The sequence below is a fragment of the Triturus cristatus genome, chromosome 4_1 (genome assembly GCF_964204655.1).
Source record: "Triturus cristatus chromosome 4_1, aTriCri1.1, whole genome shotgun sequence".
NCBI lineage: Eukaryota > Metazoa > Chordata > Amphibia > Caudata > Salamandridae > Triturus > Triturus cristatus.
Window position 1 is genome coordinate 591,507,419 of NC_140585.1, and position 26,912 is coordinate 591,534,330.

A 26,912-nucleotide genomic window follows, 5' to 3' on the forward strand; every position below is an offset into this window, starting at 1 on the left:
GCATGCTTATCGCAGCATAGATGTTTTTGCTCTCACAACATTGTTAAATCAATTAAAAAGTGGAGCTGGCCGTGCCAAGTCCTTCAAAATGGTACAAAGGGGGGTGGTGATGGACGGAGCATCAGAACCAATCAAACACTCACACCCAGTCAACAGATCTGGGTTTGATCCATCACCGTTCTTTAGCCCACTCTGCCACCCCAGTTCAGACATGGCCATATGCAAATCAGTCTGACCCTGTGCCTCATGGGAACAGTCCAGCCCGAACTGCCAGGCCATGCCTTCCCTGGACCAGAAACAAGCTTCCTAGGACCGGTTTCTGGCATTTCAGCCGTCTTCAGCCAGGCTTGCTTGAATCCAGTGGCAAAGTGAGCAAGGGACTCACGTCTGAGCATACCCTGCCAACTTATGGCGGACAAAGCGGTACAAAGGGGGGTGGTGATGGACGGAGCATCAGAACCAATCAAACACTCACACCCAGTCAACAGATTTGGGTTTGATCCATCACCGTTCTTTAGCCCACTCTGCCACCCCAGTTCAGACATGGCCATATGCAAATCAGTCTGACCCTGTGCCTCATGGGAACAGTCCAGCCCGAACTGCCAAGCCATGCCTTCCCTGGACCAGAAACAAGCTTCCTAGGACCGGTTTCTGGCATTTCAGCCGTCTTCAGCCAGGCTTGCTTGAATCCAGTGGCAAAGTGAGCAAGGGACTCACGTCTGAGCATACCCTGCCAACTTATGGCGGACAAAGCGGTACAAAGGGGGGTGGTAATGGACGGAGCATCAGAACCAATCAAACACTCACACGCAGTCAACAGATCTGGGTTTGATCCATCACCGTTCTTTAGCCCACTCTGCCACCCCAGTTCAGACATGGCCATATGCAAATCAGTCTGACCCTGTGCCTCATGGGAACAGTCCAGCCCGAACTGCCAAGCCATACCTTCCCTGGACCAGAAACAAGCTTCCTAGGACCGGTTTCTGGCATTTCAGCCGTCTTCAGCCAGGCTTGCTTGAATCCAGTGGCAAAGTGAGCAAGGGACTCACGTCTGAGCATACCCTGCCAACTTATGGCGGACAAAGCGGTACAAAGGGGGGTGGTGATGGACGGAGCATCAGAACCAATCAAACACTCACACCCAGTCAACAGATCTGGGTTTGATCCACCACCGTTCTTTAGCCCACTCTGCCACCCCAGTTCAGACATGGCCATATGCAAATCAGTCTGACCCTGTGCCTCATGGGAACAGTCCAGCCCGAACTGCCAAGCCATGCCTTCCCTGGACCAGAAACAAGCTTCCTAGGACCGGTTTCTGGCATTTCCTTCAAAATGGCTGTTTTCTAAAGGCAGTATAGGCTGTATTGAAGACTAGCTTCAGGATGTGCAGCGTCACTTTCTACTGGCGGTTTGGCTTGTTTAGTCCCGCCAGCTTTGCGTACATACTCAGCAAGAGCAAGTATGCGCAAACATAATGGCTCCTCCGAGCCTCAAGAGACAGCCACTGGAGCTCCAGGAGCAGCACGAGGTGGGCACTCGCCAAGTAAGCATTAAATCTTTGCTTGAGTAAGGCGCAAGGACAATATTAATCGGGGCAGCATTAAAATCTTATTTATCAGCTTCAACCATAAGACGATCTCCCCGTCGTACTTGAGAACGCTGCTTTACTAAATCCAGTATCATGTTTGCCTCACCACTCTCCGCTCTCCTCACCCATCATGTTGAGATGGATAGTTGTTTTCTCCACATCTGATTTTCCCAGTGGCCAGTGTGGAAATGTTTGTTCTCTCCTACAGATGATAGTTTTCAAGAAATGTAACTGATCAGAGGTTTATTATAGGGTTCAGGGTAAAGAGAACTATCCCGGCCATTTCTCTTAAAACTGCTCCAAGCTTCTAATATTCAAACCTGAATATTTTCTTTCTTTTTTTATTTTTTTTAAATCTTTTTATTGAGATTTCAACATATCATGTCAAACAAACTGAAACATGTCAGTATACATTGTACTGTAAGTTTCGGCTCTCTTCCAAACATAAGTAGTCAAGCTATACAGGACTATGCATATCAATTCAACAGTCAGTGCACAGATTGTTCAGCATCAGTGAGAGTCCGAACACTGCCCGGGAGCAGTGCAGCTGGCTGATCCTGCAGGTAGGCCGTCAAAGGTGCCAAGAAGTCTTTGGGCCGGGACCTGGCTGGCAATTCTTCTTCATAGGACTTTAAGGTGTCTTTGCAATAATCAGATCCGACACCCATTGCTTGAGCGCTGGACTGCTCTTACTGTCCCAGTGTATTGATACCCTACATTTTGCTACGAGCAGCGCTATTGCCAGCAACTTTCTCTTCGCTGTGGGGACTCCTCGGAGAAGGGCCAGGAGACATTCCTGCGGAGCACCCTCTAAATTGCACTGCACAACCTGTCTCATCACCGCCCCCACCTGTACCCAATAGGCCTGTACCCTCCCGCAATTCCAGGCCAAGTGGACAAAGTCTGCATTCTGCGCCTCGCACCTACGACATGTGGCGTCCTCCCTCAGATCCTGACGCTGGAGCTTCAGTGGTGTATGGTAAGCCTGATGTATGTATTTGAGATGTATTATGCGGAGGTTCCAGTTTGGTGTTAACATTTCCATTAGACCGCAGCAGGTCATCCAGTCCTCCTCTGATAGAGGATCATCGAGGGACTGATTTCATCTCTCAAGGGCCCTTGTGCCGGTAGGCACACACTCCACCTGCATGGAGTGGTATAGCCGGGCCACTAGGTGTCGCCGGGATGGCTCCGGTATTATCATTTGTAGTGGGGTGAGGATCGGGGGCTCCGCAGGGAAGCTAGAGAACAGCACACGCAGTGCTGCCTTCAATCTGTGATAGTTAAATCGGAACAGTAGTGTTTGATTGGTTACATAGTGCAGTTCGGACTCCTCCACAAATTGCCCCGCAGCGAAGAGGTCACCCAGTGTGCTAATACCCATATCGCGCAATGTGGCAATATTGCCCGCGTCCTGCGTTGCTGAAAGCTGTGGATGATGCGCCAGTGGCATTGCAGGGGCATAAAGAGGCAGTTGCCCTGTCACCTAGTCACCGCCAAGCTTCAATGGTCGCTTGCACAGGGTTGATTTCCGTGCGTGGGATCTCCCTCCGATCGTGTGGCAAGATGTGGCGCAGTGGAATAGGGTGTGTGTCCCCCTCCTCGACCGCTAAGTGAGGCAGATATGGTGTTGGGTGATACCAATAGCTGGCGTAGTGTGCCTGTGCACAGAGGTAATAGAGCTTAAAATTTGGGGCTGCAAACCCACCTTGGTTGTAGGGAAGCGACAAAGTGTCCCAACTAATTCTTGCCTCCTTTCCCGCCCAGACCAGTCTGGTAACCTGTGTTTGGAGGGTCTTAAAAAAATAGTTGGGCAGTATGATCGGAATATTGATGAATAGATAGAGGAATTTGGGCAGCACTATCATTTTGATAAGAGCTATCCTATCCGCTAGTGATAATGGCAGCTGCACCCACCTATTCACTTGCTCCTCGAGCCTGTCGATCTCTCTCCCATAGTTTCGCCTGAGTACCTCCTCAGGGTCCCGGTGAATCCAGATGCCCAGATATTTAACTGGGTCGGATTGCCATTCCAGAGGATAGTCCAGCGCACAGACGTACGTACCCACCATAAGGGGCACTATGGTTGACTTAGTCCAGTTTATCTGGAGGCAGGAAAATCCCCCGAACCTGACATATTCTCTCAGGAGCCGCAAGAGGTTATGCTGAGGGTCTCGCACATAGAGAACCATATCATCAGCATATAAAGAAATGCCTATCTGACGTTGATGGAACCGAAGCGCCATATCAGCATATTTTTGACGGACCTTGCAGGCGAGCGGTTCCAAGGCGATAGTAAAAAGTAGTGGGGATAACGGGCAGCCTTGGCGCGTGCCGCGTCGTATTGGGATCGGGCCAGACACATGTCCGTTCACCCTAATTCTGGCCAATGGATCCGTGTATAACAGCTGGATCCATTGGAGGAACATAGCAGGCAAGCCGATCCGTCGCAGAATGAGAAATAAATAGTCCCATTCCACTGTGTCGAAGGCTTTAGCCGCATCTAGGAGAACGGCGGCCGCCTCCATCTCTGGATTTAAAACGTGCAGGAGCGCAAAGATGGTGCAGATGTTGTGCGAGGTCGATCGGTTCGGTATGAAGCTCGATTGATCTGGGAGCACAATGGTGGGCATCAAAGGCGTCAGCCTAGTGGCGATCACCTTGGCCAGGATTTTTGCGTCAGTATTTATCAATGACAGCAGGCGATAAGAGTCCCATCTATCTCGGGGCTTATCCGGCTTAAGTAGCGTGACTATGAGCGCCTCTCTGAGTGTGGGGGGGGGAGTATCTGCTTCTCATGGGCCTCCGCGTACATCTCCAGGAGGTGGGGGCAGAGCAAATCAGCGTATGCCTTATACAATTCATTTGTAAGCCCGTCAGGGCCCGGCGCTTTGCCGTTGGGCAAGGAGCTGATCACTTCCAGAAGTTCTGCAACCGTAACGGGACGCATCAGGTAGTCCCTGTGGCCGTCTGCCAACCACACCAGGGTATGTCCTCCAAGTATGCCGTCAGTGCCTCCACGTCCATGGGACCTGCAGACGAGTACATGCGAGTGTACGCTGTTGTGAAGACAGAGGCGATGCCTGCATGATCGTAGTGGGTGTCGCCGTCATCATCCGTGATGTGTGTTACTGTGTGTACCGTATTTCGCTGCTGTATTTTCTGGGCCAGAGTCCGTCCCGATCTGCCTCCCTCCCCGTATGCCCTGGCAGTCTGTCTTTTCGAGATGTGTCTAACCTCATCCTCAGCAAAGTCGTTATATTGAGTGAGCTGTTCTTTTATGCGCCTAAGTACCTCTGGATTGTGTGTGCTTTCATATTCGCATTCTAATGGTGACCTCTATGCTCCGTTGTTTGGAGCGGATATCTTTCAGGATTCCTGCGCTGGTGCTAATGCACATCCCCCGGATGGTGGCCTTAAAGGCCTCCCACACTGTCCCTGGGTCGGCAACGGGGTTCGCATTATGCCGGAAGTAGTCTTCTATCGCCCCCCGTATCGTGTCGTTATAAAGAGGGTCGAGGAGGGCTTTTGAATTAAACCTCCAACTGAACTGTGGCGGCGCAAAAGTGGGTATAGTTATCGCTATTAAAACCGGCTTGTGGTCGGATAGCGTCCTAGGAAAATGTTGTATGTCTTCTACCCACCCCTGCACACGCGTGTTGGTCAGCCAGTAGTCCAGCCGAGACCAGCTGGCATGGACCGTGGATGTATGCGTGCCCTCCCTGATGTCCGGGTGTCTGAGCCTCCACACGTCCACTAAATCAAGCTCGTCCATACAGGCCCGCATTTCTGCCGCAGCCAGTCCGTGATGTTCAGTCGCATTCCCCGACCTATCCCATTCTGCGTCAAGCGTGAGGTTGAAGTCCCCCCCAGACAATATCAGTGCAGTGCATCTCTCTAAGTTGGTTTCGTATGCCTGCATAGAAAGCGGGGTCATCTGTGTTTGGTCTGTAGGAGTTAACCAGCCCTACCCGCGTGCCTCGGAGTATACCCATTAGTATCACCAAGCGGCCCTGATCATCTCGGAAAATTTGTTCCAGGTGGAATTGCGTGCCCTTTTTGATGAGGGTAATGACTCCCCGTGAGTAGGAAGAATATGATGAAGCAGCAGCCAACTCCGCCCAGCTTCTACCCAGTGCTTTGTCATTGTGTGCGGTGAGGTGTGTCTCCTGCAACATCGCTATCTCTATGTGGTGTCTATTGAGATAAGCTAACACCTGACGCACCTTTCTGGGATTGTTCAGTCCCCGGACAATCCAAGTTAGACATCTTAGTGACCGACTTCCCATGGGGTCTGGCATCTCGGTGTGCTACTTATATATGATAGACATGTGAAAGAGGCCACTTGCGCATTGCAGGACTGACATAACATGGTCGCGTAGGCGAACATACAGAAACTGATATATCTTCCGTTTCCTCCCCTCACCCACTCCCGCATCCCAAATATGCTGGAGAACAGTCCCATAACTCCGGAAAAATGAACCTTCCCAGTAGTGCTAACCGCACAGACAAAACATTCAATAACAGTGGTTACTACAGTTCCGGGCTTACCCATCGGAGGGGTGCGCCTGAGTCCCAACTAACTCCCCTGGTGGTACCGGGGAGGGCCGTGAGGGCCATAGTGAGTGTTGCGCCAGTTCTGTTCAGGTACGTACAGGATCCTACTTGCTTGATGAGAGGCAGTATTGCTGGGTCCATGGTGTCGTAAACGGGTCACACTGTGCCTCTCCAGTCTGCTTTCTGGGTGCCGGCCATCATCAATCACTGATATCGGAATTGCGGTCAATGGCGACCATTTTTCAGCAAGGACTTGGCGTACGCCATGGCCGTCTTCGGAGTAGTGAAGACTTTGTCGTGCATAATTTTGAGGCGAGCCGGGTAAAGCATAGCATATTTTATGTTGGCTTTTTGCAGGCATGATTTCACTTGTTGATACTCTCGCCTGGCAGTTTGCACCGCCACTTTGAAGTCCGGAAAAAATTGCAAGTTATTTCCCTGATGATTGATGGTCCCTTTCTCTCGCGCCAGCCGGAGGATCGCGTCGCGATCTCTGTAATTGAGCAGGCGAGCCACTATCGGCCTTGGTGGCGCCCCCGGCTGAGGGCGTGGCGCCAGCGAGCGATGTGCTCTCTCAACTATCATCATGCTGGATAGTGCCGACTCGCCAAAAACGTCCTTAAGGAGGCTTTCCACATACTGCTCCATGCGCCCTGTATTCGTTGACTCTGGCACTCCCGTGATGCGGACGTTGTTGCGCCGGGAGCGTGCCTCCAACTCTTCGTTCTTAGCTTGAATAACAGCCATGACTTTCTCCATGTTGAGGCTTTTGGACTGAAGCTCGTGCACTGCGTCTTCGGTCGTCGAGACGCGGGCCTCCACTTCAGTGATCCGGGTCGTCTGTTGGTCCAGCTTGGCGGAGATGTGGTTGATACGGAGATTCATATGATCAATCTTCCCATCAATGGTGGTCAAGCTCTGCTGCACTGCCGTCAGGGAGGCCGCAATCGCCTCCAGACTCGTGCCCTGCTCCCCCATACTGGACGTTGCTTCGCTGGTGGCACGATTGACCTTTCGCGCTTCAAAAGACAGCTTCGGCTGCGCCCTGTCCGGCTTCCCCATTCGCGGACACGTGTAGAGAGGCAAGAGTGGGACTGCGGTGGGTAAAGCAGAGGCCCAATCAGCCCGCGGGGGACCCCCACCGCCCCTGGCCACAAATCTGTCCACTCCAGCCACAAGGCTCCGAAGGAGGGTCCCCCCCGCCTCGGGCAGCTCACTCCGTCCACCCAACGGCCCCCAGGAACACAAACAGCTATCTACAATAAACGGGGAAGTGCAGCTCACCCTTACATATGAATCTGGCAGGGCCACCCAAAGCTCCTGTGCAGAGTAACAGGGGCCACAACAACAGGCACAAGGGCCCCAGGTGTGCACTCAGTCCGGGCAGCAGGGAGTCTCCCGTGCGCCTCCCCCGCTCTGGCTGTCACTCTCCACTTCGTTCTCCTGCCTCACTGAAGCTGCAGCGCTGTCCATCCCACAGAGTTGTGTGATGGAATGGGCGCCCACTCGCTCCCTGATCTGAGCTCAGAATGATGATCGACCTCAGCAACTACATTTCAGAACCACCGCTCTCCGGCACTGGGTTCGCGGGTACTTCGCCTACAGCGGCCGCCGCGCACCTCCCGCTCCAAGGCCGCCACCATCAGCATCCGCGAGGCAATCCCAGCTGCCACTGCACCGTACCTCCGAGGCCGAACGTTGAATTCTCGGATCCTCCGGCACTTTCTCTCACTGTCCGAAAGGGCCGCGATCACGGCAGTCGCTACTCCTGTGTCAGAGACAACACAATGAGTGGCACAGGACGGGAACCAGCGGGCCGCACCAGGCACTTGCAGCCGCGCCCGTCCACCCCAGTCACCGCGGGAAGTACGTTACCAGAGGGCCGCCATGTTGTCCGCTGCCTCCGAGCCGGTCCGCCACAGCCTCCGAGCGCTCTTGGCCCAATCCGACGTTTTTCTGGGATCCGCCGGCACCCTACAAGTTCTGGGAAGCGTCCTCCACAGGTTACCACACGTAGTCTGGCGCAACTACAGGATTTTGGTGCATTTGTGGCTCACGGCCGGCCGAGCTGCACTAAAATGCGGCCATTTTGCCGTGGGCACTCTAGCGCCCCCCAAACCTGAATATTTTCTTAAGGAACAGCCCTTGACCAGTATAATTCCACAGGTATGTGACATTTCCACATTCCATTGTACAAGATACGACACATGCCTCTCTGTTTCGCTCATTGTATAATGCAATTGGGTTTAATGTTTTAAACTGAAATAAATATTTCTTAATTCCCTGCTTACAGTAAATGTATATATATCAAAGGAAATCATCAAGAGCAACTGGTATTTTGCACCACATGTCTAGCGACTTAAGGGCTAAGTATAAAGCCCTAATCGGTGTGAGAAGCAATATCTGTGGTGATAGGAGAGATAAGGGGGAACAACATCTTACTCAACATAACATAACGGGGCAGGGGATGGGTAAGGGAGGAAACCCGAAGGTGCCGTAGGGTGAGCCCTGATGGGCTGGCAGTAGGGATAGGAAAGGGGAGAGCAAAGGAAAGGAGAATGGAAAGGAAGGAACAAAGATAGACAAAGAGTTAGAGGGCGGGAAGAAAGAAGGAAGGGTGCAGGTGGAGGACGGAGGGCAAGGGGGAAGGAGAGTAGGGAACAGGGCATCCCTGGATTGGTCCATCAGGGCCCCCGTAGTGAGCTAGGGGGAGGGTGTTGAATTTCTCATGTAGTGGGATTAGGCATCTCGCGATGGAGTTTCAGCTCCACGGGCTAGGAGGACATCTTCGAAGAGTTGGAGAGCGCGGAGTTGGGGAGGAGGGAAACAGGAGACCCCTGGAGATTGCAATCTTATCCCAGATGTGGAGGACTGTTTTCGTAGGAGTGGCTATCTATGCATTACGGGGTCGAGTATGTCTCGAGAGCCAGGCCAGGTCCCACAGGGTCTACAAGTCACCGCGTGGTCCATATGAAACCAATGTTTTTTGCTTTCGCGAACAACGCCCCGGTCCCTGGGTAACATGAGAAGTTTATTAGAGAATCTCGGGCATCTCCTCCCACAGATAAAGGAGTTCAGGTTGTGTTGAATACGTAGGATATCCACGTGCGAAATAGTTGTGGGCAGGATTTGGAATAAATATGAGACTTCGGTAGGATGGACATATTGACCGCATTGAGACAGCGAAGCCTGGACATAGGAAGCGGTCTCCAAGTTTGTCTACATTCCGGCAAGTTAGCTTGAGACCACAAGGACAGGGATGGGGTCAAGTTCAGACCTAAGTAGCGGAGCGAGTGGGGAGCCTATTGAAAGGGGGTAATTGATTATAGGTCGAGTACATCCGGTGGGGGGATCGATAGATTCAGTGCCTGGGATTTGGCCATATTAATTTTGAATCCCAAGAGCTTCTCAAAGGATCGAAGAATAGATACTAGTGCAGGCAGTGAGGTCCAAGGAGTGGTCGGTGGAAGCAGAAGGTCATCCGTAAATAGAGCAACCTTGTGTTCAAGGCTGCCAAAGGGGATGCCCTTGATATCTGTTGTCTGGCATATGGCTATCGTCAGTGGTTCCACTACCAGGGCGAAGAGCAGAAGGGAGAGTGGACAGCCTTGCCTGATGCCCCTTTGTATGCATATGGGTGGGGAGAGATGACTGTTAACTTGAATATGTGCTGTAGAGGCGGCGTAAGATGCCATGATCCAGGATATCATAGTTGGGCCTAAGCCGATTTTCTGCAGCAGAACTGCACGCAACATGACCCAACCAACCCAGTCGAAGGCTTTTTCACCATCTAAGGAGAGTAAGCATGCCAAAATGACCCAGCAGTGGACCTTCTCAACTAAGGGGGCTACCCAACATATGTTATCCGCGCCCTGTTGCTGAAGTATAAACCCAACTTGGACAGGATCAACCAGGCCAGGTAGATACGGCTCCAGACGATTCACCAGGATTTTATTATAAATCTTGGCATCAGTGTTTAGCAGGGCAATAGGGCAGTAAGAGGGGTCCTTTCCTGGTCTAGGGATTAGAACTATTTCCGACATAGACATGTTAGGGGTAAGGCCCGTGGTTTCAGAGAACGAGTTGAAGAGGCATAATAAGTGGTCTTGTAGATGGGGCAAGAACATGCAGTAGAATGAGACCGAAAGGCCATCTTGACCAAGGGGTTTGCCCACTGGAAGGTCTTTAAGTGCATGCTGCAGTTCGGCTAACGCAATTGGGGACTCTGGAAGTTGTGTATGGTAAGAGTCAAGGGGCGTCCACATGCAAGAGGTTAGTAAGGAGCTAATGTCATCCTGTGGGTGACTTTCCTTCTCATAGAGAGTAGTGTAGAAAGAGCGGAACGCCTGCTGCTTGTCACACTCGGAGGTAGCCCATGTACTGTCTATGTTTTTATTCTTTAAGATGTGGGTACGAGCTGCCCGGCAGTGGAGTCGGCGGGCCAGGATAGATCCCACTTTATCTCCTCCCTCATAATATCTCTGGTTTAACTCCAGTAGTGATCACTCCGCCTTGTTTGTCTAGTGGACCCTCAATTGGCTACGTAGTAAAGCCAACTGTTTCTTATGCTGTCTAGAGGGCGCTGAGTGGTCCAGCCTTTCCAGGGCCTTAATGTCCCTAGTTAAGTACAAGGGTGTCCCTGAAACAGGGAAAGGTGATCAGGTCAGTGGAATAACCTCCAATTGGAGTAAGTGCCCTCACACACCACGAGAGGTGTCATGCTTCATCATCTGGGCATGCTCATTGTTGGCCCAGCGCTGCAATGCCCGACGGGCACCCGCAAAGGGGCTCTTTGGCAGAGTTCTTTATTTGATAACGCCATTGGGTGAGTGAGGGTATTTGGACTGTGATAAGTAGTGTAATGAAGGGATGAAGGTGGTTAAAAAGATTTTGTGATGCTCGGTTTTACTAAACTTTATTGGTGGGGGTCACTAACATAATTAAAATCAGTGTAGCTCAAGTGGGATATAATGGTCCTATAGAGCATACGTGCTGTGAAAATGCTTGGTCAACATGTTTCTTGCCTCATCCAGTCCCTAAGGGGTCTAATGGCAATTCATCAGGACCGAGAGAGAATTTTTCTTTGTATCTTACACTACTGCAAGGCTGGTTCTTCAAGTAGTACTGGTAGATGGAGGTTCCAGCCCCGCTATGTCTAACAAGGTTTTGATTTACTTTGTTTCTTGGAACGACCTGAAAGAGAAGGGAAAGGTTGGGGAATAAAAGTGACAGCATAGCACATAGGACGGATAGGTATTATTTGTTAAAAAATTGGTAAAACGTATTTTGGTTTTTTTACCACATAGAAATTATTTCTCACCCAAGCACCCTCATGTCAATCTGGTTATGGGCGTTCGGCGATCATGAGGAGCCCCGCTGCAATATGTGGCCATCTATGTGAGAGGGTCTAGCCTGTATTGTGAGGGCAGTATCAATGTGTAAAAGCCAAAGAGGCTCAATGTTGTTTGTCTAGGCAATGTTTTTTATATTAAATTAACAATACCTTTATTATTGCAAAAACCTTTATTGTTCCAAAAGCTAGTTTTTGGCGATTTTTCACAAATTTACTAAAATTTGTTATCATGAGCAGGACAGTGAAATCACTGTATTACGATACATTCTTTTTTGCAAATATTGAGTAGAACACTCACCCGATATGTAGTAGGTCTAAGGCATACAGGAATATTTTTCCGAGCAAGTAGCTCACTCATGACCTGGATATGGAGGAGCAAAGCGGGATCATTTTAAAAGATCACACTGACGCTTATCGCTGGTCTTGTTTGCGGTCCTAGTGATCAATACTCACTGGTTCTGGCATGGTGAGTAGCCCTTCACCTAATATCTCTAGCCAGACTGATTTCCACCAGCGAGCCTCCCGGGTACGGGCGATTACAATTGAGGTAATAACCATTTGAGTAGTTGCCTTAAAGGCATCCCATAGGATAGGTCATGGGGTCTCGGGTACAGCGTGTGCTTCAAAATAGGCTGAGATCTCCAGACTGATCTCGTCAACGTTAACCGGGTCATGTAGGATGTGGGGGAGAAGCCGCCAGCGGGGAGGGGAGCATGGTGCAGGGCTTCGGTATCGTAGCACCATCTCCAAGTGGGCATGAGATGGAGATGTCTGAGATATGCGCCAACTCCAAGATTCGTGATAGCGAGTGTGAGAGAAAGAAGTAATCAATACGTGAATATGAGCAGTGAACATGTGAAAAGAAAGAATAGTCCAGGGTGTCTGGAAATTTGTACTGCCATTCGTCTGTGAGGCCCAGGTCGCTGAAGTCCCTCTTCAAAGCAGCAGACATTGCCCCCGTGCCCTGGAAGGAAGCAGTGCTGTGGTCTGGTTCAGGACCCCAGACCAGGTTAAAATCTCCTCCCATGATTAGGCGCTCCTCTACCCGTGATACCTGTTCTTTCAGTAGGTTTCTAAGGTATGTATCCCGTGACTGGTTGGGCGCGTACAAGTTGAGCAGGGTGAGAGGCTGTGCATCTTGCTGAACCCTGATTTTAATATAATGAATTTCCCTGTCCCGTACCACCCGCGTTCCCTTTGAGCAGAATCTTGCTTTACATAGGATTGCAACCCCGGCCGTCTTGGTTGGGGAGGATGCCCAATATTGAGTTGGGTATTTTGGGTAGGCCATGCATTGTGTATCAGACTGTAAAAGGTGTGTTTCTTGTAAATAAATGACGTCCAGGTCATGTATGAGTAGGTAGTGCCAGATCTTGTGTCGCTTATTAGGGGGGTAAAGTCCATTCACATTGAAGGAGAGAAATTTTATGTATGGCATTATTCAAAGCAACTACAAGTCAAATAGGGCTTTCAAACAAAGCACAATGTCTGGTCTACTCCCGTACATGGACTTAACACTGTTAAGCTTCTCTCAATAATGAATTTTGTTTTACTATGTATTATTTTTTATTGTGATAAAAGATTGTTATAGTTTTAATTAACTAAACAATACATTTTGAATAGTTGGTATTCAAAGCAAGGGGGTCAACTGCTATGGGGAGCGAGTGTAAAAAGGTGGACATCCCAGGTATGGAAGGGTCCAGGCCCAAAAGTCTTGGTGGGCATGTGTGGTGGTCGAAGAGAGTGCCCCTATTCCCAGGGGGTGGACCGTAGGTGGGGTGAAGGAAAGATGTCAAGGTGCTGTGCTGGCATTTGTGGTGAGTAACAGTCCTCTCCTAGTGTTGAGCAGATCTAGGGAGGAGCCCAGAAATTCCCCACCTCCGGGGGGGCGTGGCCTGCCGGCAACCAAGATGGCCGTACTTGGTTAGAGCTCCTCAACTGATAGATCAACCCCCCACACATCCATCACAATTATCCGGACATAGCCCAGTATCGAGGCTACCCAGGTGATCCTATGCCCCCCGGGCGGCACTGAGCCCGAAATCGCGATCTCTGGACGTTCCGGGATCGTGAAATACCGAGTTGACGGCGTCCCGTTGAGGGCGTTGTGTGAGCCCCGAGGACTTCAGGAACTGTAGCGGGAGGCCCGGGAGCTGAAACGGGCCTGATTCCGGTGGCCAGATGTCAGATTGTGCCTCCTCCTTGCTGCCCTGTGATCGGGGGCATAGCACGGGACTGTGGCAGAGTCCTGGCCGAGTGGCTGACTGAGCCGACTACAAGAGGGAACCCCTGCAGGCACAGACCGGGAAACTGGTGGAGTGCGGCTCCTGGCTCCGGTTGAAGGCGTGAGAGTCACGGTGCACAGGAGAGGAGCTGCAGGACTTTCCGCTCCCTGCCATAACACAGTGCTGGGGCGGGTGGGAAGACCGGCAGCTTGCTCGACGTGGCGTTGAGAATAGTGATACTTCCTGCGTTCCGGGTAGGCCTCCACGGCTGGAGGTCTACCAGGATTATAGTGTAAGGTCTGTGCGGGGACGCAAAATCTGTTTTGTGAAAGCCTGGCCGAGACTTTTGCTGCGGGGCTTCACAGAGGAGCTGCCATTTTGAAGTAAGGTGAAAACAAAGAGAGCAAGGCATGCTACTGTTTAGTGGATCACTACAAACAACAGGGGAACCCTACTCACAAGGAACCAGGGTATTAAGTTATATACAAAGAAACAGTGGTTCCAGTGGATAATAAGGAGATAATTTAAACAATAAATCTGCACAATCGCAATAAGTCTGTAAGGACTAATAATGTCAGGAGGCAAAAAGAATTCTCTACACAGTATATTCAAGATGATATTTTATAGAAAAACAGCAATAAGTGTATACACTTCTTTAAATCAAAAGCGCAAAACTTTGTGCATAGTCTCCCCAAGTGAAACATGGAACCAAAAAGTGACTATACATTGTGAAACAAGCACATTTTTAGTACAGGGTTTCCATAAATTTATGAAGAACGGCCATTTAAATGCATTTTGACAACAGTCCACATATACAATGATGCAGGCTGGGTAATGGTCCGTCCTATGTACTGGTCGACGGCGTTTTCGACCCTTCTGCAAATGTAGGGTCTCTTCAGGACTAGCAATGTAGGGACATCTAGAATAAATTAATAGGAATTAGCAAAAGGCCCATATACCGGCACAGATGCGAGAAACTAAAAAAAAGGACTTGAATATGCACTAATTACCTGGATTGTAGAAAGGAGCGCAATCTTAGTGACGGTGTGGTGTCTTGGTGAAAAGTGAAAAAAGAAAAGAACAAGGAATAATATTGCCGCGTGAATAACTAATGGCAATTGATTGAATTACTGAGCGCAATAGCCATAGTACGCCGTATAAATAATAAAGATACCTCACGTGATGGAGCGCTGGCTCTACGATGATGTGTATATGTCAATGGTATCTTCAAAATTCTTGCTATCGCTGTGATGCTCAGTCTTCCGTTAAAGAGCTCCACTCAATGTAGCCACATATTCACAATTAGTGGAATCGCAATAGGATAACTGTGAAAGTTAAAGAATTGTGTGAGGGAAAGCAATTAAAATCGAGGGGAATTAGGGCTGACGCAGTGCCTATATCGCGTTGTCACTTACTTTGTACAATGCGAGCAGACAAATCTCCGCAAGTAACGCTTGTAATTCCCTGGATCTGGGTTTGTTCCTGGTGCGATGACCACGAGTGACTGCGCTGCTGCGTTAATATACAAGAAGTCCCGCCTATCGGTCGGCAGTTCGAACAATGGAGCGCCGAAATTGTGAGCGATCTATTGCTCAGGGTGCCCCGAGAATAAAAACAGAAGACAGACTAGTGCCTAGACGGCGATAATGCAGAACAATGCTCTAAATGCTATAATTGCATTTTCTAACGTGAATTAAAGTAAATGTATTACTCTTTGCGTATACTAAGGGAGAAAAACGCAACAATAAGCATTAGATAGCTCTGTCTAATCAGAGCAAAATTACAATGTGTACATAGTGTCACAGCTCCTTAGTAGGTACGTTACATTTCTGTGTACTACATGATGTCTGTCATACACCCTCATATAAGGGATATTTGCTCACATTCTATAAACCCTCATTACTACAAAGTACAAACAATAATGAAATTTGTGTTATACATACTTTTATATCGATATGAAGGATACCTAGATAAAAACCGGTTTCACTAACATCGGCTGCATACATGTGGCGTCTGTGCTGTTATCTTTGAAATATAAACAAAATGGTGATTTATGACTGTTGGTAGGGGCATTGGTTACAGAAATGTTCTATAATGGGTGACGAAATAGATGGTGCTCTTTTCATTCATTAGTCTCAGTGTAAGGTGGTGACATAGCCTCTCCATTCCTCAACGGAATTTAGGCCCTGTTCGATTCAATTAATCCTATCTATCCATCTGCATTCATTGCGTTGCAGTATGTTTGTAATATCTCCTCCTCTCTCTGGTAGGCAGGCGATATCAATCACCTGCCATCTGAAATCATTGGCAGTATGATTTTTCTCCATGTAATGGGAGACCAGGGGAGCATTGGGAACAGATCTTCGAATGCGGCGCCGATGTTGGCCAATCATCGCTTTGATAGGTTGTTGAGTCTGGCCTATGTATGAGAGGTTACAAGGACACCAGATACAGTATACCACATTTTTTGTGTTGCAATTGGAAAAACTTTCTAACGTGTATTTGAGATTGCCATGCTCAAAGGTGGAAGTATTGAATGTGAATTCACAGGACACACAGTTGCCACATTTATGGTGTCCTTTAATTTTTGATAAACCCCATGCATTAATAAGAGTGTTGGGTGAATTCGTTTTTTTATCAGTGGCAGATCTTACAAGGTGGTCTTTTATATTTTTCCCTCTCTTATAGGCAAAAAGTGGTGTATCAAAAGCCGGATCTATACTTCTGATGATATTCCAATTGCTTACTATGAGGTTACACACTTGATTTGTATGTGTTCCAAAAGTGGTAACACATTCTATTTTGTCTATGTCTGGTTTCTCTTTGGTCTTCAATAGTTCTTCCCTTGGACAATACCCGGCTCGTTTGAGTGATCTTTTTACAAGTCTGTTTGGGTAGCCTCTGTTGACTAGTTTTGTTTTGAGTATTTCCGCCTCTCTCATATAGTCTGCTTTGTGAGTACAGTTGCGGCGGATTCTAAGAAACTGCCCAAATGGCAGACCGTCTCTCAAGGCTCGTGGATGGTGGCTACGATATGATAGCAGCGTGTTCCTTTCCGTGATCTTTCTATGAAGGGAGGTATAAAGTGCCCCATTTTCATGGTTGATATTAAGATCTAAAAATGCTATAGAGGATGGATGAACAGTAGATGTAAATGTAAGATGTGTTTGAACTGTGTTCAAATAGGTAACAAAGTTATTGAAATCTGTGACCGTGCTGCCTGTCCAAATAATAAAAATATCGTCAATGTATCGCTTCCAACATTTAATGTTGGAGCGATACATATTGTCATTATTAAGGGCAAATTTGTGCTCTACATGGTCCATGTAAATGTTCGCTAAATTTGGAGCAAAAATTGCTCCCATACTGGTGCTAGAACACTGTTGGTAATAGTGACCATCTGAAATGAAATAATTGCTCTGTAGAGCAATTCATAAGAGACTGATGATGAAGCTGGTAGGTACTTGTATAGGCCTAGGTCTTAATTCTAGGAGACTCTCTATTATCTCTATACTTTCTTTCTGAGGTATATTCGTATACAATGAACTGATGTCTAAAGTAGCTAATAGGTCACTGCCTAGATTAAATGGCATACCGTCTACTAGATTTATCATGTACATAGTATCTTTGACATATGTGTCCTGCAGAGGGACAAAATCTCTGATGAAATAGTTTATGTATGAGCCTAGGGGTTCCAACACGGAACCACAATCTGATAGTATCGGTCGACCTGGGGGATTAGTGGTACTCTTATGTATTTTTGGTTTAGTATAGAGGACCGGGGTCCTGGGATTCTCAGCATTAAGAAATTCAAATTCTTTTTTTGGTAATATACCCATCTTCTTTTGCCACTGTGGTGATTTGCAGAGTGTCTTTACAAATTTGAGGGAGAGGATTGCTACTTAACTTTCTATAATGTTTTTCTTCATTTATTTGTTTACGAATTTCTACCTCATAATCTTCACGGTTTTGCACAACAATACCACCCCCTTATCTGCAGGTTTCAGAATTATAGAATCATCACTTTTTAATGCCTGAAGAGCTTGACGCTCCAGTAATGTGATGTTGTATGGAGTATAGGATTTCTCAGTTTTCATGTTGTCAATTCCTTGTATAACCAATTTTTCGAAGGTTAATAATTCTGGTGGCATCATACCGTTAGTAGGATAGAAATTAGAAGGGGTTCTAAGTCCTGTACATGAGTCTTGAACAGAGGGTTCCTTATCTTTGAAAAATAGTTTCAACCTTATTTTCCTAAAAAATTGAAAAATCTCTGTTTTTAATGCAAAAAAAATTGTGTTTTCTGTGATCACAAAGGAAAGACCCTTACTGAGCAGCGATACTTCTGCTGATGACAGTATATGTTGAGATAGATTAAAAATGGGGATAATTTCTGATTGATTATTATTGAGTGTTAGTATGGCTGAGGGCCCCATTGATAATATTTCCTGCGAGTCTGTCTCTCTCCTGGATGTTGGTACCATGTTTTGGTTTTTGCTTTGCCTCCTCGATCTAAAAAAGGCTGACCAGGGTGATTGTCAGTACGAATGGGGCCCGCTTGAGCGTCTGAGTCTTCTGACCCTCCTGAGGATTTAGAGAATGTCACTGGTTGGTTCCTTCGAAATCTACCCCAAGTATTCTGTCTATTTTGATTTCCAATAGTTGAGTAATAGTCCTCTCTGAGATAAGGGTATGCCCTTTCTTTCGAATAATTTTTTATGTCTTTGGACACCTTGTCTGCTTTTTTCTTAAGCTCAAAGGAATTGAATTCTTCAATGGTTTTATTAAGTTTATCTAGTAGTGTTTTTGCTTCAGTTATGACGTCTCCACTTAGAAGTTCTTTTTCAAGTTCTTCAATCTCTTTTAATTCTGCCTTTGCGTGTTCTAACGCTGTCTCAACGCCTAACACCATCCAATGGCGTGAACAGGTGGTAGAGATATTACAAAATTTTCCCTTAAATTTAGGATCCTCTCTGAAGATTCCTGGAACGTTTCTAATTTGTAGCCCCTGTGGAATTATGCCTGCTTCCAGGTATTCTGTTAGCATCCGAGCATGAATCTCGGTTCTAACATGCTTCTTTTTTGCCTTTTCTAGTTTCTCCAGCAACTGTTGCCTAGGGTTAGTGTTTTTGCTAGAATATGTGGAAAAAAGGGAAGGTCCACTAGTTATCTTAGCAATATAATCTTCTGTGTAGAGAGGAGCTTCGTCCTCCGACATTATAGCCTTAAATAGAATGAAACCCTATTTACAGATAGGGTATGAAGAAAAAATCTGGTTAAACGATAGATCCCTCGCGGTGTAGCCACCACTTAAAAAGTCACTACAAACAACAGGGGAACCCTACTCACAAGGAACCAGGGTTTTAAGTTTTTTTTTTTTTAACAAACTTTATTGATGACTTCAACAGTTTGAAATGTAATAGCCATTCCACAGAGACAGTCTTTTGTCGTTATATTAAAGCATTATACATATGACTTATACTGGCTACATGTGACATTTCCTGAGCTAGAAAAGTGAGCATGAGAATGTCCAATGGCGTTGTTAACATCAATACAATTTGACCTGACAATGGAAATCTACAATAAATGACAACTACATTCCAATCAACAAGGAATCTTGGTTAAACCGTCCCCAGGGTATTAAGTTATATGCAAAGAAACAGTGGTTCCAGTGGATAATAAGGAGATAATTTAAGCAATAAATCTGCACAATCGCAATAAGTCTGTAAGGACTAATAATGTCAGGGGGCAAAAATAATTCTCTACACAGTATATTCAAGATGATATTTTATAGAAAAACAGCAATTAGTATATACACTTCTTTAAATCAAAAGCGCAAAACTTTGTGCATAGTGTCCCCAAGTGAAACATGGAACCAAAAAGTGACTATACATTGTGAAACAAACACATTTTTAGTACAGGGTTTCCATAAATTTATAAAGAACGGCCATTTAAATGCATTTTGACAACAGTCCACATATACAATGATGCAGACTGGGTAATGGTCCGTCCTATGTACTGGTCGACGGCGTTTCGACCCTTCTGCAAATGTAGGGTCTCTTCAGGACTAGCATTGTAGGGACATCTAGAATAAATTAATAGTAATTAGCAAAAGGCCCATATACCGGCACAGATGCGAGAAACTAAAAGAAGGACTTGAATATGCACTAATTACCTGAATTGTAAAAAGGAGCGCAATCTTAGTGAAGGTGTGGTGTCTTGGTGAAAAGTGAAAAAAGAAAAGAACTCACGTGAGGACCCAGCCGGGTTCTTCAATGGTGTGTTCAAGGAAAGGGAAACAAGGAATAATATTGCAGCGTGAATAACTAATGGCAATTGATTGAATTACAGAGCGTCACCCATTATAGAACGTTTCTGTAACCAATGCCCCTACCAACAGTCATATATCACCATTTTGTTTATATTTCAAAGATAACAGCACAGACGCCACATGTATGCAGCCGATGTTAGTGAAACTGTTTTTTATCTAGGTATCCTTCATATCGATATAAAAGCATGTATAACACAAATTTCATTATTGTTTGTACTTTGTAGTAATGAGGGTTCATAGAATGTGAGCAAATGTCCCTTATATGAGGGTGTATGACAGACATCATGTAGTAAATAGAAATGTAACGTACCTACTAAGGAGCTGTGACACTATGTACACATTGTAATTTTGCTCTGATTAGACAGAGCTATCTAATGCTTATTGTTGTGCTTTTCTCCCTTAGTATACGCAAAGAGTAATACATTTACTTTAATTCACGTTAGAAAATGCAATTATAGCATTTAGAGCATTTAGAGCATTGTTCTGCATTATCGCCGTCTAGGCACTAGTCTGTCTTCTGTTTTTATTCTCGCGGCACCCTGAGCAATAGATCGCTCACAATTTCGGCGCTCCATTGTTCGAACTGCCTACCGCTAGGCGGGACTTCTTGTATATTAACGCAGCAGCGCAGTCACTCGTGGTCATCGCACCAGGAACAAGAACCCAGATCCAGGGAATTACAAGCGTTACTCGCGGAGAATCGTCCGCTCGCATTGTACAAAGTAAGTGATAACGCGATATAGACACTGCGTCAGCCCTAATTCCCCTCGATTTTAATTGCTTTCTCTCACACAATTCTTTAACTTTCACAGTTATCCTATTGCGATTCCACTAATTGTGAATATGTGGCTTCATTGAGTGGAGCTCTTTAACGGAAGACTGAGCATCACAGCGATAGCAAGAATTTTGAAGATAACATTGACATATACACATCATCGTAGAGCCAGCGCTCCATCACGTGAGGTATCTTTATTATTTATACGGAGTACTTTGGCTATTGCGCTCAGTAATTCAATCAATTGCCATTAGTTATTCACGCGGCAATATTATTCCTTGTTTCCCTTTCCTTGAACACACCATTGAAGAACTCGGCTGGGTCCTCACGTGAGTTCTTTTCTTTTTTCACTTTTCACCAAGACACCACACCTTCACTAAGATTGCGCTCCTTTTTACAATCCAGGTAATTAGTGGATATTCAAGTCCTTTTTTTTAGTTTCTCGCATCTGTGCCGGTATATGGGCCTTTTGCTAATTCCTATTAATTTATTCTAGATGTCCCTACATTGCTAGTCCTGAAGAGACCCTACATTTGCAGAAGGGTCGAAACGCCGTCGACCAGTACATAGGACGGACCATTACCCAGCCTGCATCATTGTGTATGTGGACTGTTGTCAAAATGCATTTAAATGGCCTTTCTTCATAAATTTATGGAAACCCTGTGCTAAAAATGTGTTTGTTTCACAATGTATAGTCACTTTTTGGTTCCATGTTTCACTTGGGGACACTATGCACAAAGTTTTGCGCTTTTGATTTAAAGAAGTGTATATACTAATTGCTGTTTTTCTATAAAATATCATCTTGAATATACTGTGTAGAGAATTCTTTTTGCCCCCTGACATTATTAGTCCTCACAGACTTATTGCGATTGTGCAGATTTATTGCTTAAATTATCTCCTTATTATCCACTGGAACCACTGTTTCTTTGTATATAACTGTTTAGTGGATGGCACTTGAATGAAGGGAGTGCTCAATTGACTAATGCAGTAAGGATTAACTCCTCTACCTGGGTAGCAACACTGTTTTGGGCTCCTCACGACTTGTCGCATCTGCGCAAATGGCGATGCTAAAAGGACAAAAACAAATGCACCAGACTTAACTGGATACATTTGCGCAGTCTAGGACAGAACAAGTGGAGGAGAAACACGAAGGACAGGATGGGAAGCAGCAGGTGGGAGAAGGCGCCCGACTTTTCAAGACATTATGGAGGCCATACAAGGGATGCGCACAACCCTGGAACATAAAATAGACACGGTCACCACGGAAGTGACGCTGATGCGGGCAGACCTGCGCAATATGTGTGACAGAGTGAGGGCCAGGTAGGAGTCGGTCTCTACCCTCCAATCCTCCACAAAGGAGCTGGAGCACACGGTGAAGAAACTTCAGGTGACAACGATGGACCTTGAAAACAAGCTTGAAGATTATGAAGGGCACGCCCGTAGAAATAATGTCTGCATTTTGGGGTACCAGAACGGGCGGAGGGACTGGCCATGGACTTTTTCGTTGAAGATTTGGTACAGAACCACCTTCAGCCCCGCTCACTCTCCCAATATTTTCCTGTTGAACAGGCCCACAGGGTGCTAGGGGGGACCTTAGAAGCCAGGTGCGCCTCCATGTCTTAGCAATTATAGGGACAGAGACATAATTCTCCAGATGGCACGAGCGGCTCCCCCACTGAAATTCAAAAACTCCACAATCACCTTCTTTCTGGACTTTACAGTCAAGGTCCAGAAAATGCGAAGATCCTTTTAAGAGGTGAAACGAGCTCCGCGGGAGAAAAACATAAAATATGTAATGCTTTTTCCAGCCAAGCTGAGGATGACGGCCAAGGGGAGGTCCTGGTTTTTCCTGTCCCCAGAAGAGACTTGGGAATAGCTGGAGGGGTGGAGAACCTCTGGAGCCCCAAGATCGACCTCACAATGGTCAACGCAAATGCAGGACTCTAGACTCGATGCTCGAGGATCCAAAGAAGGCCTGAAGTAGGACCTGGGAGTGGGTGGCACTGTTTAATAGAGGAAAGGGCCATGAGATATCGCCTGTAATGGGTAAGTTTGATGGGTTGGTTGGGAGGTAGGTGTGGGTATCCCAAAATGAGAATAACAACTGTGAAACATTCTATGTATAGTCGAGGTGCAGATAGTTGGTAATCCTGGTCTTTGAATATGTTTGGATATGGATGGGCTTAATTATATTCTATTGCGTGACCTCCTCTCCCAAAGTTTTGTCCTGAATTTTGACCTCCTGTCCTGAATTTTTGTCCTGAATTTTGACCCTTTGTCCTGAATTTTTACACTCACCATCCTAAATTTGCACTCATGCCAGTTGGTCACCCTGTCCCTAGTAGCAATGTGAGTGACCAAGCCAAAACAAATGAATGCAATTGTCATATATCTGGCATGCTGGCCAGCTGCATGACATTCAGTTTTGTGTTGATTCAGGCAATATAAAATAGTGACTTTCAATAATATGATCTATGAAAAGTTATTTATAAAGCGTGCTACCACTGAGCTATTATAGGGGCTCATTACGATGGTGGGCGGACCTGAGTCTGCCCGCCATCGTTGCCGTATTTGGGAACGCCCGCCAGACATGCGGCGGTCCCACCACTCCAATAAGGATGTGCCCGCCACACTGGCGGGCGTACCCAGGGCCTTTATCATTGCGGACGGTGCTGCTGGCTGCAGCACCGTACGCAATGCCAAAGTGCCATGCTGTGCATTTCCCTGTACTGCGTGGCAGGCACCATGCGGTGCCATGGTGCCTGCCATGCAGTACAGGGAAATGCAGGGGGTACCATGGGTACCCACTAGTGCACAGTTACCTCCCCCCCACACAAGTGGGGCCTGCTACGGGCCCCCAAATCCGTTTCCGCCAGTCTATTCACGGTGGGATGTCCGCCGCAAAAAGATAGGCGGAAAGAGATATAGTAATCACTACGGCAGTGCTGCAGTGTTGGCCCATTGTTTAGTTCCTCATGGCGGGCAGAAAAGGGCCGCCTTGCGGAACCGTGGCGGATGGTCTTTCCGTCCGCTCCGGACAGATTGGGATTTCCACCGCCATCTTAATTCGGTGGTGGGGAAATCGGGCTCAGATGACGGAAGGACTGGCACCGCATGGCTGGCGGTGGCGGTCCTTCCGGCATCGTAATGACCCCCTTGGTGCTCTACGTTATGGCACAATTAGTTTATTCTTCAGCGGGGCTTTGCAGTATTGATTGATTGCAAATGTCATTTACCTGCAATGATTATGTAACTGTTTTTTACCCGCAATGATTAAACAGACATGTTTTTAAACGCTTTCTGAATTTTGGTAAATTTGGTTCAGCACCAAGATGAACAGGAAGACTGTTCTAGAGTAATTAACAGAGGCAACATAAAATAATGTATTACCTACCTGACTGATTTGGTCTCAGGAATACAAAGTATACATTGGTGGCTGGATTGTAGCTTACAGGTCAGGGAGTGCTATTTAAATTTGTCATCCAGAAATTCTGAGATTATTTGTTTGATAATTAAAGGGGAGCTAAACGAAAACCTGAATTTTATGCACAAAACAACAGAAATATCAGGCTGTGTGTGGCAGATCACAGGTGGTGAGGCATCGTCTCAACTCACCTGTGGACGAGCCACCACAGAAAATAGACGGGACTGCTTCCATTGCATTATACGTACCAGAGGAAGGACGTATGTGAACATCTGGCAACCTAAAATATAATTTAACCTAATAAAGATGTAACCTCTACACAATTCCATGTGATTTACACAATATTCAGCCTACTTTTTTGTTTTACAAATAAATATTTATGTTGCTTTTTGTAAAAGCATGAAACACATATAGAGGTTTACTTACAGCTATGGGCTAGAGATTTCTACTCCTAAATATTATTTGGGATTTTTTTTTGAAGAGAGAATGAAGAATATCTAAAGGTAATACTGAATTTAAGAGTAAAGAACGACAGCCTATTTGAACATAAGCATATACCAGGGGGAATTATCTCTAGTTCTGCATGCACAGTCTGTTTTATGTATTGAACCTTTGTGCACGATTGCCTTTTGCAATGCTATTTTTATTTGCATAGCTACAATAGTCAGACTGCTCATACAGTCGATGTAGATATTTCTTTATTCCAAATGACAATAGCGTTATGATCCCAACTACTTTGTTTATGGCTAATTTTCTTTCCTAGTGTGTAACACATTTTTGGAGAAGTTTTACAACTCGCTGAAAGAAAAGAATATTGACTTTACTCCAAGCACTATAGAAAGTCATTTGATGCATACATGCAGCTACACCAAAGGAAAAGATAACCGGCTGGTATGGTTCTTAGTTTTCGTTTATTCGTTTTGTCCAGTTGTAAAACTGTTGCTTGTTTTTGTGCTCTCCCTTTGGGAGAAATATATGTATTTCAAAAATGATAATGGGTGTTTAATTCCTCGGTATTCCTACTGACATTTTGTTACCAAATGAGTCTGTGCATTGTATGTTATTTCACAAAACACATCCAGAAAAAAACCCTCGGTAAGAAAAGATTATCTAAATAATGACTACCATCGATCGCCAGGGGGACTTCGGAAAGAGATCTTCAGATGTTGTATCTGTCCTGGGATACTGGGAAGAGCAGGATCCACAGAGGCAAGGCATGCTGAGCTGGGTTAGATGATTTAAATACTTTCAATATCACCTAGGTCTGGGTAGAACCCTGTAGTGATCACGCTGCAGACAGTTTAGATGTAGCAGATAGATTTAATGTCTGTCTGTCTCCACAGCCTCCAGGAAACAACTGATCAACCTGCACATTCAAAGTATAACATTCTATCACCATGGCACTGACATCACAGTGACCATGGAGTAGCACATGCAGGTAGTACAATAGACAATATACATATGGAAGATTACTACAACATCTCCCTTCTCTCGAGAAATCATAAACCAAAAGGAAACATAAAACATGTGGAAATAATAACTTAACAAAACTAAAACACAAAACAAACCATACGAAAAACATAACCCACACAACACCATAGTTCAAAACACAAAAAATGAATCACTTGCCCTACTGCTTTTCCACCCAAACTAACACTAGAGATCTAGACGATTGGGTGGAACACTAGTCCTAAGGCTTCTTCGTGGAGGAACATATTTCATAACCGATGACTCCTCCCCCACCTGTGGTTGAACCTGACTCAAATCATCTGAACCTAAACCCAACCGTGTTACCACTTTCATTGGAACCTTATAAACTCTAGAAAGATTCCACCAATTTTTCCCATTCACTCTAATGGCAAAACGTGACACTGCGTCCACTTTAACTGGCGAACCAAACTTGGATAGACCTTTGGGAGTATGCAAAGGGGATTTAATCCTAACCCAATCCCCAATCTTAATCCTAGGATTAAAACAAACTCCAGGATCCCTTCCAGATTCAACAACAGAACCACGTACCTCAGATTCAACAACAGAACCACCAGCACTTCCCTTGTTGCCCCCACTTCCACAATTCTTGGACAACACTTCCCACTTTTTCATCCAAGCTGGACACATATAAAAAGAAGCCTCCCTCCCTCGTAATAAAGAGAAGGGACTAGATCCAGTTGAAGGGTTGGGAGTCGTTCGATGAGCCCACAACATGCTCTGTACAGCCTCCGTAATGTCCACCTTACCCGATACTGCCCATTGAATACATTCCACCAACACTCTGTTATTGCGTTCAATGAACCCATTGGCTTGAGGATGATATAAAGCCACACGTCGATGGGAAATACCAGACTGAGACAAAAAATCAGACATCTCCTTTGATGTAAATTGTACCCCATTATCAGAAATTATTTCCTTAGGAAATCCTTCTCTACCAAAAAGAGCCTGAAGAAACTTAATAACCTCTTTGGAATTTGGATCCGACATAAAGTGCACATCCCACCATTTGCTGAAATAATCAGCTACCACCAGGGCATACTTATATTTATTTGGCAAAATGGTGAAAGGACCAACAAAATCTATGGCCAATCTTAGCCAAGGACCCTCAGGCCTGTCAATATGTTGTACCGGCGGTGATGTCACTTTTATCACTTTGTCACTAGTACAA

General features: G+C 46.2%; 1 protein-coding gene across 1 annotated transcript in view; it reads left to right on the forward strand.

Moving 5' to 3' along the window:
• CDNF (cerebral dopamine neurotrophic factor) overlaps positions 1–26,912 on the forward strand; it is a 185,005-nt gene that overhangs the window by 107,794 nt on the left and 50,299 nt on the right. Inside the window, exon 2 of the mRNA XM_085652935.1 lies at positions 25,017–25,144. Coding sequence (XP_085509061.1) covers positions 25,017–25,144 — 128 coding nt within the window. The remainder of the gene's footprint in view (positions 1–25,016; positions 25,145–26,912) is intronic.